The sequence below is a fragment of the Lagenorhynchus albirostris genome, chromosome 13 (genome assembly GCF_949774975.1).
Source record: "Lagenorhynchus albirostris chromosome 13, mLagAlb1.1, whole genome shotgun sequence".
Lineage (NCBI taxonomy): Eukaryota > Metazoa > Chordata > Mammalia > Artiodactyla > Delphinidae > Lagenorhynchus > Lagenorhynchus albirostris.
The window spans coordinates 81,093,443-81,113,241 of NC_083107.1; the positions used below are offsets into that span (position 1 = coordinate 81,093,443).

Below are 19,799 nucleotides of genomic sequence, written 5' to 3' on the forward strand. Positions count from 1 at the left end.
TTAGATTCTTCTCGTGACGTGAGCGTTTCTGCATAGGTCTGCAGAGAGTGACACAGGGAAATTACAGTTTCCTTCAGTGCTAACGCTCCTAAAAAGTGATATGTTCAGAGAAGGAGCAAAAAAGCAAGAGAAACAACAACCAGCAGCATTTAAGTCATTAAATAAGGTACCACGTGAATTGAGGAAGGAAGCTGAATGGTCTTAGGCAAATCTGCCCTAAAATTATACAACAAAAATACCAGAAAAACCCATGAGGGCCGAAAGCAAGGGACCAGGCCAACGCTATGGGTGAAAAGGCTCTGGTTTCGTTGGCCCTGAAGGGCAAGGACAGAGCAGCCCCTGCCAGGAGTAAGGCTGCCCCTCACGGAGGGCCCTGGGACCGCGGGCGGAGCTGACAGCCAAGGCGGCGCAGGAGCTCACCGATTCTGGTTGTACTGCACGTTCTGGGTCAAGTCCACGTTCAGGATGATGAAGTCGTGCACGTGGCAGCGGGAGAAGGGCTCGCGCACCTCGCGGCTCCCGGTCTTGCTGGACCACTTGCGCATGCCGATCAGGGCGTAGTGAGTGATGTTGGGGGAAGCCTCGATGTGCTGCATGATGTGCTTCAAGGAAACATTCCTTTCTGACCAGGAAAATTCCCTGTTCGAAGGAAGGAGATGGACATCCCTTGGTTGGCATGCAGACAACAGCAAGGGCCTCTGGACCAGGCTGGCCGGGATGCTGCTCTCCCCTGAACATGCCAGGCGGGGTGGTGCAGAAGGAACCCATCACAACCGCCAGGCACCGTGCTCAGCACTTCAAATTCACTGTCATTGATCCTCGCAGCAATCCTATGACATAGGCATAGCATCCCCATTTTACAGATGAGGAAAAAGAGGCTCTGGATAACTTGCCCAGTGTCACGTGACAGAGCTTGGATTGAACGCTGTTGTCTGCGTCCGGAGCCCACAGTCTCTGCATTTGCCGAGCCACCTTGCGTTTCCAGTGTCAATTCCAAGCGAGGTGGGGGGAGGGAAGGAGGCAGCGTGTAAACACCTCCCACCCCACCCTGCCGGTGACTGAAGTCTGTGAAGACAGTGGGGGCCACCCGACGGCCAGGGAGGGCTGCTGAAGGGAGTAACACCCGACGGCCAGGGAGGGCTGCTGAAGGGAGTAACCCCAGGGCGAGGAGCTGGGGTGACGAGAGCTCTGTCTGTGAGACCCAGGGACATGGCTCAACTTCTCTGCATCTCAGCCTCCTTTTCCCCAACTGAGGGGCTTCAACTAAACTCTCTAAGGCCCCAGCCAGCTCTGACGTGCCAGGACTTGAATGTCTGCTGCAGAATGAAATTCAGAAAGGCAGAGGGAAAAGCTTGGTTCTCTTCCTCATTGCTGCCCTGGCCGAGCTCTTGCCCTGGGAAGCATGACAGTGAGAACACTGAAAGCACGGTGACTGCTGTCCTCGTGCACGTGCAGCTCTATCAGACAGAAAACAGTTTTTTCTAGAAGAGCAGTGGTGTTACTGGTGATGGTTACATTAGGACTCACTAACACAGAAGAGGTGAACCAACCTCAAAAGTTGCCTCTCACAAAAACAAGCCAAAAAATCAAGTTGTTTCTCAAAAAAAAAAAAAAAAAAATCAAGCCCAAAATAAAGGCTAAGTTGAAACACTCATGGTAAAACCACACAGAAATATTCTACCCACGATGCTCAGCTGCAGCCGTATCTACTGAGCCTTTCCTACATTGCGCTGCTCCATCGCCCGCGACCAGGCACACAATTCATGGCTTAATTAATCCTTGTAACAAACTTCTAGCACAAGTTTAAGTGCCCCTTTGAAAGATGAGGAATCTAGAACCCAAAAAACAGTCATTTCCCTAATGTCACACAGCAAATAAAAATACAGCTTCACGTTAGGAGGAGGCTGGGGGAGGGAGGAGGGACTGCAAGGTTCTGGGGTGCCAGTGATGGTCTGTTTCTTCATCAGGGAGTTTGTCAAGCGTGTGTGTTCTGTTTGTGAAAATACCTGGATATGTATTATACTTTCCTTTTCGTATATATTTGATGTTGAATATATATTGCATTATTTTCTGTATGTATTACACCTCAGTAACATTTTTTAAATTAAGAACTCAGAGTAAAGCCTGGAACGTGAGCCCACCACACGCCGGGCTCTGTCCACTGCACACCACACCTTCTAGCGTGAGGCGCGCTCTGGGGTCCTCGAAGGGCGGACGAGAATCCCCCACTGAGAAGAGAGCACGTGCACTTGTCTTACTGGTGGGGTGAGTGTGTGGGTTCTCACCTGCTTCTCTCCCCACCACAGTCGACATCCAGCACGTTCCACATCACGCAGGAGTCATCAGAAATCACGATGAAGGGCCAGATGTCCTGCGGCTTGATCCCCAGTTCCTCCTGCCGGTTCCGCTCCAGCTCCAGGTTGTGGTAAGACAGCTCCTTGATCAGGAAATGGGCGGCACCTGAAATGGGCAAACGACCCCCGACTCAGGCCAGTCCTATGCCGACAACCACCCAGGACAAAGCCCCAGTGAGAAGAGAACTTGATGAAAGCCCATCGAGGCCCCAGCCCCGCCAGCTCCTGGGGGTCCTGATCTGCAGCCCTCACCCACCCACCATAGACTGTTGACTTGGTAGAATTCTAGGGCAGAAAACACTCCTCTCCAATTTGCACACACGTTGATTTATCCTTGCTTTTCTAACAGCTGAGAACATGAATAAATCAATAACCAAACATCGAAGAAAAAAGAACCGTCAAATCAAAATAGCTTTAAAAGCCAAAAAGCTTAATGAGAAAGGTCTTTCCTCTCTACGCGGACATAAACTGTCTCTCGCCATCTGCCTGTACAAGGATGCGGTCAGTAGCCACGGCGGTCGCTGACCTTCAGCACACCCTGAAAGGAGGTCAGGGTGGCGATCAGGAAGGAGGCAGTCTGTGCTCTGGGCAAAACTGGCAGAACAGGCCTTCAGAGAGTTAGAGATTTTTCAGGAGGCGATTTTATGAGCCCAATTTCTTGCATCGTCTCCTATATAGAAAAGCACTAAAATCATTCACAGAGATATCTGCTCCCAGTGACCAGTAGCATCCCTCTGCCAACATGTGTGCTTGACTGCACGCATCTCCCTCCACCAAAGTCCCATATACACTGACCTCCCCCCTTATCTCACTGGAGCAGTTCCTCGGAGCTATCTGAGAGGCCGTCTCCCAAGCTCTAGTCCTCACTTTGCCCCAAATAAAACTTAACTCACAACTCTCACGCTGTGCGTCGACATCTAGAACATTCTCCCAAGTCTCCATGCACAGAAATATTACAGAGTAGGGCACGTTTACAAAGGCCTACCGACTCCGGCGCTGTTGAAGATACTCGGGAGCACCAGCATGATGTGGTTGGGCCAGTATTTCTTATAAATCGCCATTTCATACTCCTTGACAACCAGCACATGCAAATGGCTGGCACCATCCATCGCGTGGTACAGGTTGAAGAGCCCGTGCTCGTGACGGCCCGTCGTGGGAGTGAACGTTGGACTCTTAATGTATTCATGACTCTGGAGAGTACGGGCATGAAGAAGCAAGTGTTTGTCAGCACGGCCACAACGATTCCCCTCCCTTTAAAATGTGACCTTGCAGCCTCTTCCAACAAGAGATGGCATCTATTTCCACACTCCCTGCATCTGGCTCAGCCTTGGGACTTGCTTTTATGGATAAAATGCAGTTAAAATGACAGCACGCCAGTTCCAAGCCTGGCCTCCAGAGGCCTGACGCATTCTGCCTTCTCTCGGAACCCTCCCAGGAAGAAGCCCGGGCTAGCCTGCTGGAGAAGGAGAGGCCGCAGGGAACAGACATGGGCGTCCCTAGCCCAGCCGGCCCCCCGCCAACCTGGTAACTAACCTCGGACATAAATGAGAGCAAGCCACCCCAGGATAACCACCCAGCAGAACTGAGTCCAAACTGCTGGCCCACAGAATCGGAAGCTAAGTACATGCTTGTTCGGAAATGGTTTCTTAGGTGAGCAAAACTAACAGGCGTATATCGATTACCCAAATTCATTAACCTCTCCTATTAGCACCTAATATCGTGCTCTGAGTACACGTTATTCCTATATGACTTAAATCCCTCTATCATAGCCATACTCATACACGCAGGCTATGAATCTTTTATATAAATGTGTTTTCTTTCACTCTTTTCTCAACAGTAGGTTCCGCTGGCCAAGCTACGTCTTCTGTTCCTTCTCGATTCCTCAAAGTACTTGCTACAAAGCTGTGCATACAGCTGGTGCTCATAACCAGTTCTTTCTTTTTAATAAAGTTATTTATTTATTTTTGGCTGCGTTGGGTCTTTGTTGCTGCGCAGGGGCTTTCTCTAGTTGCAGTGAGCGGGGGCTGCTCTTCGTTGCGGTGCGTGGGCTTCTCACTGCGGTGGCTTCTCTTGTTGCGGAGCACGGGCTCTAGGTGCACGGGCTTCAGTAGTTGTGGCTCGCGGGCTCTAGAGCGCAGGCTCAGTAGTTGTGGTGCACGGGCTTAGTTGCTCCGCGGCATGTGGGATCTTCCCGGACCAGGGCTCAAACCCATGTCCCCTGCATTGGCAGGATTCTTAACCACTGTGCCACCAGGGAAGTCCCTCATAACCAGTTCTGATGGGAACTGCCTGGAAAAGCTAGTGCAGTAACTGATAAAGTCTCAAGCACCTTATAGTAAAGGCCTCACTGCCTTTACAAATGTTTCCATTCTTGATAATAGCCTGCTGGGTCTGCAAGGCTGGGTTCAGCTCTGGGCATACCTGGCCCTCTGGAGAAGGAACAGCAGAGCTGTACACAAGGTCCGTGGGGCTGGGGCTGGGGAAGGGGCAGCCGGTTGACTCTGAGGTTGTCAGGCTGGAACTGTCAAACCAAGCGCCCCTAAAAATGGCGGCCAGAGAGACGATGGATCATTGGGAACAATCTCCTCGGAAGAGAGAAAATTTCTCCTTTAGAGGATATAGGTTGAAATATTTACAAATGAAATGATGCAATGTCTGAGATTCGCTTCCAAGTAACACAGGAAGGCAGATGAAGAGAGATGGCTTGATGAAGCAAGAGTGGCCTTGAGTGCATAACTGTTGAGGTTGGGTAAGCAGCCCCGGGGGAATCATTATACTATTCTGCCGTCTTAGCCTGTTTCACATGTTCCATAAGAGGGCTTCCCTGGTGGCGCAGTGGTTGAGAGTCCGCCTGCCGATGCAGGGGACGCGGGTTCGTGCCGCGGTCCGGGAAGATCCCACGTGCCGCGGAGCGGCTGGGCCCGTGAGCCATGGCCGCTGAGCCTGCGCGTCCGGAGCCTGTGCTCCGCAACGGGAGAGGCCGCAACAGTGAGAGGCCCGCGAACGCAAAAAAAAAAAAAAAAAAAATGTTCCATAAGAGACAGCATGAAAGAAAAGATAGTGGAAGGGACGAACATTTACTGGCCCTTGTTATCTTCTAGGTACCGTGCTGGTGCCTGACGTTGGTTATTCCATACAATTCTCACCACAAGCTTTTGCAAGAGTTATTATTGCCCAAAGCTTACAGATAAGGAAACTGAGGCTCAGAGGCATCAAGTGACAGTATGATGCCAAACTTGACTCAAATTTGACTCTGAGTGGCCACAAAGCCCTTGTGCTCCCCAGTCCCCTCCAAGCTGAGTCACCATGTTCGTCTCTCCCCGCCACCCCCACCCCATGTGCCGGACTCGTCAAGAACCACAGTCTCTGGGTCTCTAGCTCGGTGGGCCCTTGCAGCCACTTTGATTTGCCCCCCGGGGACTCGAAGCCAGTACCTTGTCTGTGACGAGGGGCAGCCGCATGCTCTCCAGCTGGCCTCCGGGTTGGCTGAAGACGAAGTGGTGCTCCTTGGACTTGGGAATGATGAAGTGGAGCTGGATCTCCTCTCCTAGCATGGAGTAAGAGAAGGCAAAGGCGTGCAGGGTGGACTCATAGAGCTGAGGTGCGAGGGGGAAAGGACAGAGCTTGTCATCAGAGTCCGGCCTGACTTCCCGGAAGAACCTAGGCCCACCGCGGCCATGGCTACACAGAGGTCGCTACCGCCTCTGCCCCAGGCTGACGCCAGGACACAGTGTGGACGCCCACACCTGAGGCCACACCCACTGGGCCAGCGGCCGCTCCCGTCCCGGTGCTGACCGTGCTTCACCCAGCAACGCCACGTCGGCCGCCCAGCCCTTCCCGACGCTGGACCCGACCCAGAGGTGCGCTGGGTTACCAACTAAAGCATTCACGTGCCGGATCACATTTTAAATTGTAACAAAGGTTATTTTCCCACCGTAGGTAACATGTGTAACAGCATATTAGTAAGACAATAACTGCGAACTTGTGCGCTTCTATCTCACGCACCATGTCCAGGCCCCCTCTCGTCCCCTTGGCATTAAAGTTAACCATCTACGAAGCAATTAACAACCCTATGTCCTCACTCCCACTTGGTGGACGTGGAAAGTGACACCCACGGGTCTTGGGCTCACTCCGATCCCCAGTCTAGCCTCACCTCTAGTCACTTTGTCCAAGGAGCCCTCCCTCACCCAGTCACCGTGCCCACACTGCTCTCTGGTGCGACCTCCAAGCCCAGCTTTGCCCAGGCCATGCTCATGCCCCCTCCAGTTCTCAGCTCAGGCGTCCACAGAGGGGTCTTCCCTGACCCTCACCCTCCATCTGACAGCCTCTCCTGCAGACGTGCAGCTAGCCTGCACTGTGCCCTCCCGGGAACCACGGGGGTGGCAGGGCCGACGCGGGCCGGGACACACCGGCTGTGAAGTCCTACTGTGGTTCTACTTTGAGAGCAGAGATGAGGGAGAAACAGATTCTGACCTGGGGAGGGAACACAGAGGGCCGTAACTGAGGAGTCTCCTAAGACTTCCTCTCAGGGAGCCTTGAGCGATGAAGGAAGAACAGGACAAGTAGAGGCAGGGAAATGCCAGCAGGGGGCCAGCGTGTGCCCCTCAGTGCTCCTCGCAGGCCTGGTTTCACGTCCCCTGCCAGTGCGGCCCCCCGGACCCGCGCACCTGCACACAGACCCGGCCCGCCGGCCAGAGCTCAAACCCGCCCTCCTCCTTCCCCCCATGCTTCATTCCTTCCTTCACTGCAGACCCTGAAGTGACCAGGGACTGAACCCTCTGAGTCTCTCCAGATCTTTAAATTTCAAAATCAAGACAATGTTTTCACTTATAGGTTTCTCTGCCTTGAAAGAAAAGCTTCATCTCCGAGGGAAAAAATGTTAGGAGAATTATTCTGCAGCAAATAGGATTTCTGATTATTTTAATCCTCTGAAAAACTGCTCATATGTATTTTCTAATTTCGTCTACAGTAAAATTACATCGTTTAAAAAAATCTGTGCTAAAAGAAGACAGGTGCTACTTCAGTGGAAGCTGAGCTCAAGGCCGAGCAGATTCGGGAAAATTAAAGCTACCGTCTGCTGTTTCCCTCTGTAGAGGGGACGGACAGAGCAAGCCAGCGCTCTCGCCACCTTTGGGCCTTTCTGGGGCATCCACTCATGTATATATGAGTATGTAAGTCGTATAGAGAAGTATAAATTAACTCACGCTGTAACAGCTATCAGTGTAGGTAAAACAATGTTATTTTTTGTTGTTTTTTGGATGATTATTCATTTGCGTGTAAATCCTGACAGCAGTGGAAGGCCTCCTACTGATAGGATCACAGTGAGAATAAGGGCTGTGATGAGGGGTATTTTATTTCATGCGTGTGACAGTGATAATATGGTGGTGGCTGAACTGTAAATAAATCATTAGGATGTGCATGTTGACTGGAATTGATTGGACTTAATGAGCTATTTACGATTAATAAATATATGTACTATGTATACCAATGACTTAATGTAAATGCATATGAGCATGGGGTAAGTAATGCACGATTATACACATTACGTATCGTGTACGATATGATGCGTATGTGCTCGTATACGTGAACATACATATGAGCACGAAGTACATAATAATTTACGGGGGGAAGAATGTAAAAAAAAACTTGGCCGCACAGGTGTCTGCCTGGCTCCCATCAGCTCCTGCCGCCCCCTCCTCCTCTTTCCCCATCTGGGCCTGAGATGAAAAGAAATACTAAGCGTAAAACGGGAACTGCCGCTGGAGCGGGGGCTCCGTCCTACCTGGTAGCGGGGGTGGAAGCCCATGTACTGGTGGCACTGCTCGCAGTGGTGGTACGTGTTGTAGGCCGCATACTTGGAGAGCCTCATCCGCGCCGTCTGGCGCCGCACGTAGACGTCCTCTGGCTTCCGGCGCGTCCCTCTATCTGCACGAAATCCCCAGCATTAAAGAGCAGCACGAGGCCCAGCCCACGTTCTCTCCCCCGCCTACCCACGGGGAACCACGGTAACAGGACTCTGTGCGACCACCTCTCACCTGTCTGCCCCAAGGTGACGCAGCTGGTCAGAAAGGAAGAGTCTCAGTGGGATAAACTGAAGGCTACGTTCACACGGAGTCTTACGCATGCACCTATGCATGGTTCCTAAACATATTCAAGGATTCGCTACGTAATATGCAAGTACTGTAAGGCACATGAATCACCTCCAGGTTTTCAAATGACGTAGCAAAATTAAGATTTTCACAGTCAGCCTCCATTCGAGAAGGTCTACTATGTGAAGGAACCTGCAGTGAAAGTGATCTGCTTGGGCTTCCCTGGTGGCGCAGTGGTTAAGAATCCGCCTGCCAAGGCAGGGGACATGAGTTCGAGCCCTGGTCCGGGAGGATCCCACATGCCGCGGAGCAACTAAGCCCATGTGTCACAACTGCTGAAGCCCGTGTGCCACAACTACTGAAGCCTGCGTGCCTAGAGCCTGTGCTCCACAACAAGAGAAGCCACTGCAATGAAAAGCCCTCACACCACAACGAAGAGTAGCCCCCGCTCGCTGCAACTAGAGAAAGCCAGCGCACAGCAATAGAAGACCCAACGCAGCCAATAAAATAAATAAATTAATTAATTAAGTAAATCTTAAAAAAAAGAAAAAAAAGTGATCTGCTCTGAGAGCGACGAAGATAAAATGATTGGTTTGACAAGGAGACTGGTGAGTATTTTCCTCTCACGCAGCATTCACCAAACTTCCCTAGTCAGTGCTTGTAATCACAATGGCCACTCATGTCCGATGTTTGCTGCCAGTGACCCTGAAACCCAACAGGGTCATAATACTGTGGAAGTTAGCAGTCTCTGAAGAAGGAGCGAGAAAATGAGAGACCAAGGGCAGAAAGGGAAATAGGTGCATTTTGTTACAATCCAAGTTCACAGAGAAACATACATGTCTTTTTCCTCTATTAACCAGAACCTTCAGAATACTCCGATCACGATAAACCAAGAGGGTCCTCACTGTTATTCAGCACCAACCGAGCCTTCCCTCGCGAGGTCTGTGAAGAGCCCTTCCTGTCAGGTGCGGTGGCGACCTCAGTTCTCCACCAGGCACTGTCGGTTCACCCACCACCACCAGATGAGTTCATCACTAACAAAATTCAGCTCTTCCCTTTGAGAGGCTATTCCCATGTACTCTGGAAGCAGGTGGCAGCAAGAGATTTAAAAATCTGACCTTCGCTCTTTATGCTCTGATGGTGTGAACAGATCAGACTGGCATCCTCATACTTCGGGTCGTGAATAATGTAGTCAAAAGGCAACTTCTTGAACAGCTCCAGGTCCGGCCAGGGGTCACTGAGCTGGAGGTCATGCCAATCTGATTCTTCTCTGAGGTCTACAGCATCAGTAGAAACACAGATAGATGACAAAACAGGAAGTGAGAGGCTTTATGTCAAATGTGCACAAGGATGCCGGTAGGAGTGGAAGTGATACTGCGTGTACAGGTTCCCTGGGGAGCTCCACTGGGCCTCAGACACCGGCACCGCCCCATCTTCAGGATTGTTCTAATTCAGCAAGAAGGCGCATCCAGATCCACCTCCAGCCAGACAAACAGCCTTATGCTGTGCTTCCTATGGGATGGAGTTGCTCTTCTAACTTACGCTAACTTCCACTCCTGGCAGTATACCTACCCCTGGGCTCTGGGCTTCTCCCCAGCACCGTCCCCCAAATATACCACACCGGTCCACACGACCGGCAGAACTTAACGTAGTTCTCTCTCTTGCTCTTACGTCTAAATGCTACCCAGCCAGTAAGGCCCAACTCCTATCACTTCACTTCTAGAAGGCGTCTTCTGAACGCTCAGGTACACTGGTTTCTCCTTCTGAATGCCACCACTACTCATGGCCCGACCCACATTTGCACATTTGCAGTGTATCACCCTACATTATAATAGGTGTAGTCTACAGGGCTCACTAAATGCTTGTTGGCTAAAAGGTAAAAAAATCTAGTTGGTCCAACTCAAACTTATGTAACATATTGATTTTACATCAATTGATCAATATCATTTTACATCATATTGATTTTACATATTTGATATGACATATATACAGTATAGACGATACTGATATATATCTAGATCAGTGTATCCTACTATATATATACAGGCAGAGTACATGTACATAAGAAACAGAAAAAATAAGGAAAGAAGAGGGAGAGGAACGTTTATTCTGTATTTAATAGGTGCTCAGTGCTTCATGTGCGTAACATCCGTTCATCTTCACAACATCCTGTAAAACAGGAATTACACACATTTTGCCAAAGAGAAACCCAAGGCAATAAGGGAGCATTTAAGAAAGTAAGGATTTGAAGTTTAACAAACTGGATTCAAACCCTATCTTTATCATTGGTATATCCAACAAAATGAGGAGACAGAAACTCAGCAGACCTGTTGACTTTCATTTGAAAAATGGTTTCCAACTGTGGGGCAACGGTGGAAAGCTCAGAGTTTCGATGAAAAGCCTCTTTCCCTTCTCCTTCAAAGGAAAGACCAAGGACTGGATGGGCTTCCTTGGTCCTCAATTTTCTCCAAGTCAAAACTCAAACACAGCAAGAGCATCTAAAACAGTTCTGTGTATCCAAATGACAGGATTTCCTTCCTTGTCAAGGCTGAGTACATCGCCAGTACATACCCCCTCGTTATCCACGCAACTGCTGGTGGACGTCTGTCCATTAATGGACAACATACAGTTGTTTCTATACCTTGGCTATCGTGAATAATGCTGCTGAACACGGTAACTATGTGACGTGACGAATATGTTCATTAGCGTGATTGCGGTGATTACGTCACAGCGTATACGTGTATCAAACCATCCAGCCGTACAGCTTAAACGTACATAATACAAGCGCTGTTACAAGCTTACTGGGGCCCCTTCTCTACAACACACGACTCCTTACACAAATCTTCATTCCCAAAGCAATGGATTCCTTTACCAGACCAAGTTTCTGAGCCACTGGAGGGGCGCTGGAAGAGGAAATGGAGGAGATGTTCTACAATAAGCATGAACCAGCTGTTCAAAGAATCTTACCTTAATCAGGGTAAATTCTGTTCTGTGGATGAGAAGAAAAGGCTATTCCCTGCATAGCATATGTTTCCATTTTGCCCCAAGATGTTGACCTATGTGCTCAGCAGCCTGAGAGGGAAACCCTCCCCTGATGGACAACCCCGCTTTCCAGAGGCAGCAGCGAAATCTAGTTTGGTTCCAGCTCTGCCACCTCCCAGCTGGACTCCTGAACATGTTATTCCGGAACCGAATAACAGTATTCATCTCTTGGTGTGGCATAGGAAACGAAATGTGGTGATTTACGTAAACCATCTAGCACAGTGGTTGACGTTTGGAAGGTGCGCAGTAAACAGCGGGTATTTTTAGTATCGTAATTTTATCTCCCACCAAGGCCTCCCAGGCACTATTCTAGGACTGAGCAAAATGGCTACAAGGACAAGATAAAAGCAGCCCTACAAGGCCCTTGGGAGGAGTCAGATCATTCATCTGAGAATTCCATCTTCAAAGTAAAAGATACAGGGGAAGTCACTTGAGAAACCGACTAAAGATGATTCCAAGCCCGAGTGTCATCAGCAGATAACTCACTGATATTGATCTCTTCTTCATCGTAAACATCCACTTCCGTCAGCCGGATGAGCATTCTGGACAAAATGCTGAGGAATTGCAGGTAGGCGCCTGTCTTCCCGATCTGTAGAGACAGCAGAACAGGAGGCAGCCTCAGTACGCCCTGCCTACGTGCGGGCGCTGACTGAGCACCTGACATGCCTCCACACCGCCACATCTTTTAACCATCTCACCTAATTAGAAGGAGGGCTGGGGGGATGCAAAGATATTTGAGGGAAAATGTGGCCTGAAGAAGCATGGCAGGCAGACAGATGAACTCCAGTGGGCAGGAGACCCACCTGCTTATAAATCATTGCAAATGTCTTTCCAGATTTTAACTGGCCACATGGTTTAAGCCATTAGAAGTAGGACTCCAACAGGAGCTGAACAAAGGTTGCTTCAAAAAAGAATGAACTGACATTTCAATAATATCTTAAGAGTCTTGCGTAAGTGCAAATTGCTATCTTATATTAACTGATATGGCTGTAGGAAGACAACAAAATTCACTGTGCGGGACATAAAAGGCTGGCATCACATTTCTCTCCTCCTAAGGCCAGGAAAAGAAATAAAATGATTTTTCTCTTCTTCCTTCTCTTTCTTCTTGTTTTAGAAAATCCCCTGCCCCCTCGAGCCCAGCACCAGGCCAGTATACTATTGGTCTTAGTTCACTGAGGTCACAACTGGTTACATGGGTACCTGTGGGCTATCCTCGCCTCCCTCCAACCTGGTGCGCTAAGAATGTGCTCTCCAAGTTCTTAGCTCAACGCCCGGTTCACAGCAAGTATTCGACAAATGCTGATGAATGGAAATAACTAACTTTTTATTTTTTTGGCACTGCCGCACGGCATGTGGGATCTTAGCTCCCCGACCAGGGGTGGAACCCACATCCCCGGCAGCGGAAGCGCGGAGTCCTAACCACTGGACTGCTAGGGAAGTTCCGGAAATAACTGACCCGTTTAAAAAGAAAATATGAAACACAACTGGGGGGAGCTTTGGAGAAAATATATGCAATACATATAATTGACAAACGATTAAAATTTATAATCTAAAGAACAAAGCAAAAGAATAAAAGTCAAATGGACTAAAGGAAAAATAGAGAAACAAAACCAGAAAGTCACTGTAAAAGAAGTACCAATGACCAATAAATATATTAAAATATATTCACCCTTACTATTATACTAGAAATATACTATTTCTCCCCTATCAAAAAGGCAAAAGCTTTTAAAGATTGATAACATTCAGTAATGTGAGGGGTATGGAGAAACCAGGAATCCTTCTTAAAAAACATTTTATTTTTTCCTATTTTTTTAAATTATGAGAAGTACTATATACTCATTTAAAAGTTCAAGAAATACAGATCAATAATAAAGTAGAATGGTCACAAATTCCAGTCCCCTGCTTCCTCCAAGCTCTCCTGTCAGGGAGTTTTTAGATATTTTCACACACGCAGACACATACACACACTGATTTTTTTCATAATTGATATGACACCACGTATATATTATTCTGCAACTTGATCTTTAAAATGTAAATATCTTAGAGAAATTTCAACGTCAGTATATAAAGAGCTATTGAATAGTTCAAACTTTCTGTGCTGAATTGCATGATATTGTTGTGCCCAAATGTTTTCAACCGAACTTGACCAATGCAACTTAAGTTGTTTCCAGTCTGTTTTTTAACTACTGTAAACAATACAAAAATGAGCATTCTTATACATATTTTTGTGGGTTTGGGTTTCTTGGGGTAGGTACCTGGCAGGGGAATGAACATCTGGTGTGAAAAGGAAACACGTCTTGAATTGGGACAGTGATGATGATGGTGACAATAACAGTGCTTTCCAGGGGTCAGGCCATGTTCCAGGTGCCCTACAATTATTCTCTTGTTTAACACTCCTGTGTTTGTGATAGAGTTTATCACAAGGCTATTATCTTCCTCACTCTCAGATGAGAACAGTGAGGCACAGAGAAGGCTGGAACCGGCCCAGGGCTCAGGTGATGTTCTAGTCCGAATCCAACCCCAGGCAGTTCACTGTAGGGCCCACCCCCCAGCCCTGCCCTGTCTGGCCGAGCCCCCTCCCAAGACCCCAAACCAACCTCGTGCGTCCTCCTCACACGCTCACGACACCTGACATTCACACCGCCCAGGTTCCTGCCATGTTGACAGGTGAAACGGTCTTTTGTTGTCAGAAAAACACAGAGAGCTGGGAGATGGTGACAGGTTTCTCATCTCCCTGTTCAGTTTCACCAAAATCTTGCAGGGCAGAAACAGGGGTTGGCTTCCATTGTCAGAGTGGGAGGGAACCACAGACTGACCATGAGGACCGAATGCAATAGTGTGGGAAATGCAGAATCGCTGTCTGAAGGAGCAACAGGCACCCGCAGGGAACTCCACCCACACATCACGCAGAGGAGGAAACCGGGGTCAGAGGATGGAGGTCACCCAGCCATCCACCTGCGCACGTAGGGCCATCTGAGATTCCACCGCGGGAAAGCAGGTGTGAATAAGCCCCAGACCTGCCTCTGGGCGCGAACACAAGCCCCGCGGAGCCCGGGCGCACGGGGCGGCACCCACCTGGGGGGGCCCGCTGAGCAGCAGCCGGCGCGGGTGGAAGGCGTCCACGCGGCCCTCGGCGCGGCTGCCGTAGTCCATGTGGCTGGGCCGGGGCACCGTCCACTGCCGGTAGTACAGTGACTGCTCTGTGGACGTCATGGTCTTGCTGAGCAGGGGCCGGAACGAGCTGGCCCACATGACCGAGTGCGAGGGCAGGAGCGAGGCAGCCTTGGGCAGGCCGCTGCCGTCGGTGGACGTGACCATGTCGTACACCAGCTTGGGCAGGAAGACCACAGGCGGCCGCCGGCAGGCCTTGGTCATGGAGCACTGTGCGGCCTGCAGGACGAGCGGGCCAGCGGCGGGCATCGCGGACGAGCCCGAGGAGGACGATGAGGGAACTGACACCTGGATGCTCCACTGGCCGGTCTTGAGGCCGGGCTCCGGCCGGGGGGCCAGCCCGGGGCTGCACCTGCTGATGACCGACGGCGGCCCCCGCCCTGCCCGGAGCCACTGTCTGTCTCCCAGGGCCCTGCCCTCCTCCGCGGGGCCGCAGGGCTGAGGCGATCGGGCCCGGTCCCCCCGCGAGGGCCCCGCCGGCTGAGCCTGAGCCGGGGACTCGCCGCACCGCGCTGAGCCTGCGGAGAGAGGGTCCCGTCAGTCAGGGCCCCGCACCCGCCGCTCCTGCTTCTGCAGCACCAACTCCCCTTACCTGCGACGACTGGGAATTTCCGTCAATGCCATCCCACCTCTGGTTAAATACAGACTCCTCTGTCCTTCTGACAAAGCCAAGAGGCACTGCGGGGAGACAGCCAGCCCCGCTCCCTGGCCCCATACACGTCGCAAAGGCCTCTCCTCGGCACCCCCCGCCCAATCTGTTCCAGAACCCTCACCTTCAGGGCCCAGCCTACACTCCTGCTTCTGTGCGGGTGGGTCCTGGAGCTCTGAACTCCCCTCTGCACAGCGTAGCGGTGCTTCTGGTTCAAAGCAGCAAAACTCACAGGACTGAAAAGGCTTGACTCTAATGCTACAACCACTTAGCTTCTAGAAGAACTCAAGACGGAAAATGCAGTACGCACAGCAGCTACCCAAATACGGGGTTTCGTTTGCCCTTTTCCCCACGTGGACCATGTTGAAAGGCAAGAAGAGTGTGGGTCCCTGGACACGGAGGGGCGGCGCTGTCTGTCTTTCATATCAATCCAGCCACATCTGCCCGGGGCAGGCGTGACAGCTCTGAGCAACCCCGAGGACCTCAGGCTCCACGGGAACCGCATCTCCATCTTAGCTCTGCTGTTTTCCTGGAGACGAGGGGAGCTGCTTCCCAGACCACCCTCCCCAGACCCCGCCCCACGACACTTGGTTCAGCCTGCGCTGCTCACCACACAGCTCAGCCAACCTCCCCACCGGATCCCAGCTCCCCAGCAAGGCTCTGACTCAACCCCGCAGCCTGGCAGGCTGCTTACAGGCTGCTCGTGGACAGAGGAAAGGCAGCACCGGCCTGTCCCCCTGGGCTAAAGGCCTGACTCCTGCTAAAATGCCTCTTCCCCGGGCAAGCCACCAGAGGTGATCAGCTCAGAGGCAGCGGAGGAGCTAAGGACCAGGGTCGGGGAGGCTGTGAGGACCTGGGCATCTGGCCCGGGGGAGGGACAGGTGAACACAAAGCACACGAAAGGGGCAGGAGGTTCCAAAAGTAGACCATGGGGACCCAAATGTCTTCACCCATGTCCTAGGTTGTGAAGCCCAGACTGGGAGGACCCAGAGGACGGAGACCCACACTGATGTTTCTCTCCATCCACCCGCCCTGACCTCAGTCATTCTGCCCCGGTTGAATCCAGGGGGACTGTCAGTCTATAAAAGAGGGACCCAGCCCCTCCCAGGCTGACTCATGTGACCCCGCCCCCGGCTCTTGACTCCTGTGGCCAAGTCTCCTCTCCCTGGACCTCCTGAAACGTGGGAGTTACACTGAAGGCCACAGGAAGCATCTCATCAGAGACCCCTAAGATCCCAGGACCCTCTGTGGAATTTTCAAAAGCCACCTCACCGGAAGAGGAGGCTGGCTGGCAGCCTGGGCATCCTACTCCACCTGAAGATACTGCACAGACCTGCGTGTCCCAGAACCTTCTAGAAAGCTGTCAGCCCAGGATCAGGGAAGAACAAAGCACCACACCTCTCCATTCTAACGGCACAGATGCCCCCCTGGTACCCTGGGCTCCCTCTGTTGCTTGGGGCAGAAGGATAACAAGCTGTATCATTTGGCTTTTCTGACTCCAGCCTCTAAATCAGACCTTTCTTCTATCACAGAGACCAGGCTCATGTTAAGGAGGCCTCGTCTGACTCCCTCTGTGCACACCTGTGAGGGAGAGCCCCACCACTGGCCCACTATTATCCGTGGGCAGGTGGGGAGGGGGAGGGAGAAAGGAAACCAAAGAAGGCCCCAAGTCAACCCCCCTGATGTGCTCTGACCTTTGCAGCCACGCCCTGACCCTGAGCTGTAACCCTGGGACCACTCACTGCACCCAAGCACCACACACACCTTCAGGCCCCAAGTCTCCTCCACCTGGAATACCTTCTCCCGCACTGGAAAGCCTTCTCCTGCAAGGCCCAAAGGCCAGCTGCTCTCTGAAACCTGCAGGGATCACACCCTACCGCTAAATCTGCCTCACCTGAGACAAAATGAATTCCTTCCTCATATGCATAACCGTAACACCTCACAGGTGTGAATATGTGTGCAGAAAAAATACAGCAGCCCCTACTGCAACATAACCTGGTCCAAGGGAACAATGGTTTCCTTGAGACCAGGTCCGTATCTAATTGGTCTCTCAATGCCCTGAGCCAGGTAGAGAGTAGGTTCTCCGTAAATGCTTGTGGTGGGAAGACGTGCCATACTGTCTCACGTGTGCCCGTCCTGACTGCTCCTGAGGCCGAGGCATCCCTCAGAGCAGAGACCTGGAGCACTTCATCCACGTTCCCCACCCCCTCCACCAAAGTGTGGTCCAGGTCCAGGGGTCAGTGACACTTGCTAAATTTTGTTGTTTCTCCCCCAGTGAAGTCTTCTGTGTCCACTTCTCTCTGCCCTCAGACTTGACAAGAACACTCACCCAGCTCCTCTCCCCTGATTCCAACAGCTGCCTGCAGAGCACAGAGGGAGGGCCCTCTGACACCACCCGGCACAGGACCTGCAGGGGCAGAGGCCACGACCTCCTCCCGGGAAGGACCCCCCACTCCCCGCCCAAGTCCAGAAAGACGCGTACTCTCTAGAAAGGCCAGTTCTTCGTAGATCCCTTCTCTTTCCAGTTCTAGTTGAAAATAAAGGATCTCTTTTCATTCTTTGAAATCTCAAAAAACAAAAACGGTCCAATTGTGGGATCTTTACCCCTTGGAGACTTACTGGATGCCTTAGAGGAGAGGGATGAAGACACAGAGTCATGGGAGCGGGATCGTTCTCTCTTCACGGGGCTCCTCTTCTCTGATGTGGAGCCTGTTTCAAAACACACACACTGAAGAGGCCTCGTAATCATGGTCCTGTACGTTCCCCCAGCACTTCACAGTTTACAAAGTGCATTCACACATATCATCTCTCATCTGTCCACCCACCCACCCACCCACCCATCCATCCCTCCATCCATCCCTCCCTCCCTCCCTCTATCCCTCCCTCCCTCCCTCCCTCCATCCATCCCTCCCTCCCTCCTTCCATCCATCCATCCCTCCATCCCTCCCTCCTTCCATCCATCCATCCATCCCTCCATCCCATCCATCCCTCCATCCCTCCATCCATCCATCCCTCCATCCATCCATCCCTACTTCCATCCCTCCTTCTATCCATCTATCCATCCATCCATCCATCCCTCCTTTCATCCCTCCATCCATCCATCCATCCCTCCTTCCATCCCTCCTTCTATCCATCTATCCATCCATCCATCCATCCCTCCTTTCATCCCTCCATCCATCCCTCCTTCTATCCATCTATCCATCCATCCATCCCTCCCTCCTTCCATCCATCCATCCATCCCTCCATCCATCCATCCATCCACCATCCATCCATCCATCCCTCCCTCCCTCCTTCCATCCATCCATCCATCCCTCCATCCATCCATCCACCCTCCATCCATCCCTCCATCCATCCCTCCATCCATCCCTCCATCCATCCCTCCTTCCATCCATCCCTCCCTCCTTCCATCCCTCCATCCATCCCTCCTTCCATCCATCCCTCCATCCATCCATCCATCCATCCATCCATCCCTCCTTCCATCCCTCCCTCCATCCCTCCTTCCATCCCTCCATCCATCCTTCCTTCTATCCCTCCATCCATCCATCCATCCAACCATCCCTCTATCCATCCATCCATCCCTCTATCCATCCATCCATCCTTCCATCCCTCCATCCATCCATCCCTCCATCCATCCACGTTCCCAGGCCTCCTCTGAGGGAGTACTGAGAAGACAGAGCAGGCCAGTGAGGCACTGGTGGGTCAGTGAGGCTCCTGCCCAGGGGTCACAGCTACAGGACAGAGTAAGGAGAGCAAAGAGGGAGGAGCCCAGGGGCCAGGTGCCCACCCAGCAGGGAGAAGTAGGAGCAGGGAAATATCCTGGGAAAGGTGACCCTGATCCCAGTTCTGAAGGGCCAGCAGGGATCTCCAGGTGAAGCACGGAGCAGAGGGGACTCGAGTGGACGGAAGAACGCCTGTGTGGCCCAGAGGTGACAGAGCAGAGCACATTCATGGGATGAGTGTGGCCAAGAGCCCGGGGTGCGGCGTAGGGGCCAGAAGCCAAGAGGAACGAATGGGGAAAGGAAGGAGGTGGGTCGGGAGATTCCAGGAGTGTGGATTCACTCCACGGGCAATTCCATGTCAGGGTCCCATTCACGTCTGCGAAAGGTTCCCACAGCACCAGGTGGGTCCTTCCACCCCACTTTACAGATGAGTCATCTGAGGCTTGGAGAGGTGACATGACCTGTCCAAAGCCACACAGCCAGAGATGGAGGGGGAAGAGAGTCCTCATCTTCCAGCTCTCCTTCCATCTCTCTCTCTCTGCTACACCAAACCCCACGAATGCCTTGCATATTTGTAGTAGCAGCTTTTTATTTTCTCTCGCTATCCTGTTGACGACAGCCAAATGCCTTGCATTGCTCCGATTTATGTGTCCTATTAAAATACATGGCGTTGGGCTTCCCTGGTGGCGCAGTGGTTGAGAGTCCGCCTGCCGATGCAGGGGACACGGGTTCGTGCCCCGGTCCGGGAAGATCCCACATGCCGCGGAGCGGCTGG

The 19,799-nt window shown here is 51.6% G+C and overlaps 1 protein-coding gene and 1 long non-coding RNA gene across 2 annotated transcripts in view; one reads left to right on the plus strand and one right to left on the minus strand.

Moving 5' to 3' along the window:
* The window catches only part of GREB1 (growth regulating estrogen receptor binding 1), an 82,203-nt gene that overhangs the window by 5,640 nt on the left and 56,764 nt on the right, over window positions 1-19,799 (minus strand). The window contains exons 21-29 of the mRNA XM_060168549.1: window positions 17,925-18,014; window positions 14,561-15,174; window positions 11,972-12,074; window positions 9,562-9,720; window positions 8,137-8,279; window positions 5,789-5,950; window positions 3,340-3,544; window positions 2,286-2,460; window positions 421-639 (exon numbers count right to left, since the gene is read on the minus strand). Of these exons, the coding sequence (XP_060024532.1) occupies window positions 421-639; window positions 2,286-2,460; window positions 3,340-3,544; window positions 5,789-5,950; window positions 8,137-8,279; window positions 9,562-9,720; window positions 11,972-12,074; window positions 14,561-15,174; window positions 17,925-18,014 (1,870 nt within the window). The remainder of the gene's footprint in view (window positions 1-420; window positions 640-2,285; window positions 2,461-3,339; window positions 3,545-5,788; window positions 5,951-8,136; window positions 8,280-9,561; window positions 9,721-11,971; window positions 12,075-14,560; window positions 15,175-17,924; window positions 18,015-19,799) is intronic.
* LOC132531631 (uncharacterized) lies at window positions 11,794-12,573 on the plus strand. Its single transcript, XR_009544146.1, has 2 exons — window positions 11,794-12,053; window positions 12,321-12,573. It is a non-coding gene; the product is annotated as an uncharacterized LOC132531631 (long non-coding RNA).